Raw genomic sequence first — 5,534 nt, forward strand, 5'->3', positions numbered from 1 at the left:
ATAAGTTATGTATAACAGTGCGATTGGAGATGCGATCATGTGAAATTATATTTGACAAGGTGGATTGCAGCTCGTGTTCCATGGTCTGTGCGTGCAGGAAGGCACCTCCCTTTCTTCTTCTACTTCTTCTCCCTCCCTCTCTTTCTCTCCCCTCCTCTGTCTTCCCAGCTAGCACACTTGATTCCTTGGAAGTTGTGGGAACTTATGTTTTTGGTTTCACATTGGTTGTGAGAACGAAGCCATGCGTTTCCTGACCGGTAAAACAGAACGTTTAACAGACATTCTGAGAACAGAAGTTGTGAGGACAGACGGTTGGAGACGAGAATCAAGTACAGGGAGTGAACATTTAATGAATAAACAGACATGAAACAGGACAGGACAACATCTGGACATGAAAACATAATTTTAATGGACAAAAAATGTGCTTTTCTTTCAAAAACAAGGATTTCTAAGTGACCCCAAACTTTTGAACGGTAGTGTATATGTTTTTAAATAACATTCTTAGAACGTTCTCTGAATATTACTAAGGCTTTCCATTGGCTTTTATGGAATGTATTCTTTATGTTCTCAGAACAATTTGAGAACACGACTTTAAATAGAACCACAAGGAAAGCTGTAGGAAACGTTATACTGAAGTACTGAAATTCCCACAGAAGAACATTGGTTCTTAACGTTCTCTGAACTATTTGAGAACATGCCCAATGTCAAACCAGTTGGAGAACGTTCCTAGAACATTACCAAATTGAAATTCAATGTAACCATGTTTAAACTTTTAGGAAACGTTTTGTTAAAGTAATGAAATACCAAGAAAATTGTTTTTTTTTTGCCAAGTTCCTTAAATGTCCTGAGAATGTTTCATAGCCAAGCAACTGTCTTGCACCATTCCCAGAAAGTTGTGGGAAGGTTGTATGCAAAATAACCATAGGACAAGAACGGGCTTACCAAGCTCTAATAAATATATGGTTCTCAGAATGTTATGTGCTAGCTGGGTTAGACCTCGAACACTCCTGTGTGTTCAAACACATCTCTCGTCTCTCGAACTCTCCATGCGTTGTAGTTCTCCTTTGGGTAATGAGATGTGTAACAACTGACTCAAATATTGATACCAAACCTGTTGATTGGGTTTGCGTTTATCTCTGTCAATGAAATATGAGTTGTAGTCCGAATAGATGAACTGTGTGGTTAAGACATCAACTTCCACAACAAGCACAGCAGCAGCTATGTGAGGTCATGAACTTAAAGTAAACAAGTTGTGATCAAGCGTCATGAAGCTCCAATATAGCCTACTGTATCTGCATGTTGTTATTATTGTTTGGCCGGGTGTAACAAATCCTGTGTGATTAGGAGTAATTAGTAATTAATTCAGATCACTGAATCTGCCCAAATAGGCCGGTACTATGCACAGTGAAAAAAATCTTTACAATATGAAAATGTTGAGTCATGAATGGTCAGGAGGCACCCTTTCTGTCTGCTCTGCACATGTCCATCCTCACCTGACACGGTTCTGAGGGCTTAAACATGTGAACGGACACAGGAACCAACCACCATGTGGGAAAACAAACCCTTGAGAAACAAAAGCCCTGTGTATATTAATTGTCATCACCTTGCCTTCTGATAGGCTTGATGGAAATTTCCATCTGATCGTTTCATATCTGCAGGAGTGACTATGGGGTAGGGGCAAGCTGGGGGCTAGTGGTGGAAATGTTGAAATTCAGACAGTTTATCAATACCCACAGTGACAGGAGGCATGGCTCCAACTAAAAGCACAAAACACAGGAGCAACCAGAGCACTCCTTAGTGAGGTGACAGACTGGACTGGAGTTCGCCACTTCTGGAAGGGCATGACGGGCCAGCAGCCTCGGTCTCAGCCGACAACACCGGCAGAGGAGACACGGCAGTAACTGCCGCTAATGTTACCGGCACCTTTGACGATCTCTCTCTGAAGGTGGTACCTAGCTCTATCGGATCCATCCCTCCTTTGAGCCAGTTAGACAGCCACGTGTCGGTCTCAGACGGGGAAAAGAGGGTAGCCACCTTCCTGTTCTCTGGGATATTCCTGGATCTGGTGGGCATGACGTTCATAGTCATGGGCTGGCTTAAGTACGACGTCAGCCGCAGCTTCGACTGGACCCAGCTGCTCGACCCCATCCTGCTGTCTGTAGGAGGCACCTTCATCCTCATCAGCGTCTGTATGTTCAGGATGCTCTCCTGCCAGGTGTGTAAGTCGAAGGACCATGACGAAGAGTTTTCCGAGTCACTGGCGATCCCAGGGTCCTGCCAATCAATTGTGTTCAACGGGATCAATCAGCCAATAATGTTTTACAGAGCCTCGGTAGTGCAGTATATCCAAGCTCCATATGAATTTGTTACACAGGAAGTGAATCCATCCAATGGGTTTCAGCCCAATGGTGGCTCAGCCAATGGGGTTCCCAGAACCTTGCCACCTCAATACTTCACCGTGTGCCCATTGGGTAACCCAGCGTTTATAGGAGACAACAAAAGCCCTCCAAACAACGGGTCAGACTGCAGACAAGATGGCAGACATAGCAGGTAGGAACATATGAATGAATGTATAGACCAGGTGAGACCTGGGTTCAAATAGTATTTGTTTTCGTTTCAATACTTTGAGCGTTTGATTGAGAATGTCTAAAGTGCCAGTTGAGCGGGGTTTGTTGGCACGTATGAGACTATTCCATTGGTTCCATTGCACCAGGAAAGCGCAATCAAGCACGTTGTTTGGAGGGTTTGTCTGTCATAGTATAACTCTCAACCTACAAGACAGCAACAGGTACTCAGGTGGATGGTAATACATGGCTAACAAGTTAATGTTTGTTAGGGATGATAGAGAGCAATTTGGATCGCTACTGTTTAACACCATGTTCGTCACAATAGGTCTGAGGGAAACAATTTAAAGCGGAATAGTTAATTAGCCATGGTCTGTTGGCATTGGAAGACGACTGAGAGGCTAGTTTGGTTGTCACAAAATTGTCAACCAAGTGTGAACCAATTGACTTTCATCTGTTCTCTCTTTACTATGGTGTCCCTTGAGGATGGGATCCTGTAGCAATGAACTTCAGCCAATAGGGGCAGCCCCATGGATCCCATTACTCTATAGTGAATGTGTTATTATAAACCGGGTAGTTTGAGTCCTGGATATTGATTTGCTGAAAGCCGTGGTATATCAGACAATATACCATTGGTATGATGCAAAATTACTTGTTTACTGCTCTAATTACGTTGGTAACTACTTTATAACAGCAATAAGGCACCTCAGGGGTTTGTGTTATATGGCCAATCCAGGCACTCTGCATTGCGTGGTGCGTACTAACAGCCACTTAGTCGCGGTATATTGGCCATATACCACACCCCTCTGGCCTTATTTCTTAATTAGCTATGTATGGTCTAACACTCACCCTGCATAATATCAAGTCAAGTTTCCTTTATTAGCCCAGAAATTGAAAATTGGGTTTGCTACACATTAAAAGCAAATGTGAAGCAAACCCAAACTATTTCCTATAATTCTTTCATGTTTTCTATTACCTATTTTCTTTAACAGGCTAACAGTGTGGACCGAGCACCCAGATGATGGAAAAGGATCTGAAGCAGATAACAGTTCTACTGAGCCTCGTTCACCTCCCCCAGCATACAGAACCATCTACACCTCTCTAACTGTCTGACAGCTAGTAGGAGGCATCAACCTGATGCCTCCTACTACTACTACTGTAAAACAACAACGGAAATGGTTTTCCCCATAAACTGACCTGCTGCTTATTTGGAGTTCCTCGGGGCGCTTTTATCAATGATGGTTTAGTTTGAAGATATGTAGAAACTGCTTTTCCAATAGAAATCCCTTATGATGCTTGTAGGCAATGTCATGGCGAAGTTGGCTAGCTAAGCTAATGCACAGACACACGTCATTGGGTGTAACGCCCCGAACTGCGCATGTGCAGGCTGTCAAATCAAAGGCACCCTTCAATATATAGTTGTTTTTGATGAAAATGAAAGGGTATCAGGTTGTCACTTTCACAAGGTTGGAGTAATAACATTTACTTAAGATATTGGCTTGAATCTAGGTTGTTAGATTTAGAGAATATGAATAACTTAGGAAGATGTTTTCACTTCTCACATTGACTTCTCAAACCCCAAATCCCGTTTTGGTCTGCCAAGTCTACTTCGCAAGCGTTCCTGGAAGTCTCGCAATGTAGGGCCTCTGGGTTTAAAAACTCTGTGCTTTTACCAAAGCTGGTGGATAAACAAAGATAGTTCACTCAGACTGTTTACCATTGAAGAAAGGGTCAGTTCTGGTCTACATAAAAGGTGTCAGGCAAAGATTTCCCTGTTTTAAAAGAAGCATCTCTGCCTGTCAACAAGCTCCTTTGGAGTGCTTGGAAACGGTGTCATGAGGGCATTGTGAAAATTCCATCATTTGAAAAGGTTCAAACGTTATCTGATTTTAGTACACTATTTCACATATCTCTGAGCTCACATGCTCAATATTGTACTGTTGAGAACTCAACCAAAACTCTATTCTAAGTTTTACATTTGATCCAGGTATTCCATTCAGGAAATAATCGGGTGCCGGGATTTTAAAGTAGTTTTCATTTTTCACTTGTGCTGCGCTGTGACAGTCGGTGGTGGGTTGGATTTATGCTGCAGAATGAGAAGACAAGACGCTGTTCTCCTTCTAGCTAACTATAATAATTCACTTGAAACAACTACTGTCTACAGTGATCTTTATTTATAGACTGCTCAAAGTGGTAAGAGTATTTGTGATTGAGAAAATGCTTTTAATGACCAGGGATATTATTGGCTAGCTAAGCCTCACTTAAGCTAGGTAATGTTGGCTAGCCAGCTATTCAACTAGCTAGCCTTGTGTTCACAGTAAAATTGTCAGAAAGGGTCTAGCTAGCTATGCACTGAGTGTACAAAACATTAGGAACACCTACTCTTTCCATAACATAGACTGACCAGTTGAATCCAGGTGAAAGCTTGATCCCTTATTGATGTCACCAGTTTAATCCACTTCAATCCGTGTAGATGAAGGGGGAGACAGGTTAATGAAAGATTTTTAAGCCTTGAGACAATTGAGACATGGATTGTATATGTGTGTCAATTCAGAGGGTGAATGGGAAAGACAAAATATTTAAGGTACACCACCCAAAGGACATCCAGCCAACTTGACACAACTTTGGGAAGCATGGGCCAGCATCCCTGTGGAACACTTTGGACACATTCTAGAGTCCATGCCCTGACTAATTGAGGCTGTTCTGAGGGCAAAAGGGGGTGCAACTCAATATTAGGACACTCAGTGTATATGGTGACATTTGATCAGAAGTAGCTGAATTATTTAATGGCTGCAGCCAGTGTAGCTAGCTAGAGTTTGCATCTTAGGATATTTCTGATAAGTTTATTTGCTAGGTAGTTAGCTAGCTAACATTCATTATACATGTGTTGTGTTATCCAACAAGTCAACTAAAACATTTAGCCAGCTAGTCTTAGCTGTTTGAAATGCAGCCTCATCACATTGATTGGGA

At 42.3% G+C, this 5,534-nt stretch overlaps 1 protein-coding gene across 1 annotated transcript; it reads left to right on the forward strand.

The window, feature by feature from the left end:
- Positions 1-241: 241 nt before the first annotated feature.
- tmem174 (transmembrane protein 174) lies at positions 242-3,677 on the forward strand. Its single transcript, XM_014128178.1, has 3 exons — positions 242-257; positions 1,839-2,550; positions 3,557-3,677. The coding sequence occupies exons 1-3, from the start codon at positions 242-244 to the stop codon at positions 3,675-3,677; spliced, it is 849 nt and encodes a 282-aa protein (XP_013983653.1).
- The last annotated feature ends 1,857 nt before the right edge of the window (positions 3,678-5,534 follow it).

The sequence above is a fragment of the Salmo salar genome, chromosome 11 (genome assembly GCF_965601325.2).
Source record: "Salmo salar chromosome 11, fSalSal1, whole genome shotgun sequence".
NCBI classification, from domain to species: domain Eukaryota; kingdom Metazoa; phylum Chordata; class Actinopteri; order Salmoniformes; family Salmonidae; genus Salmo; species Salmo salar.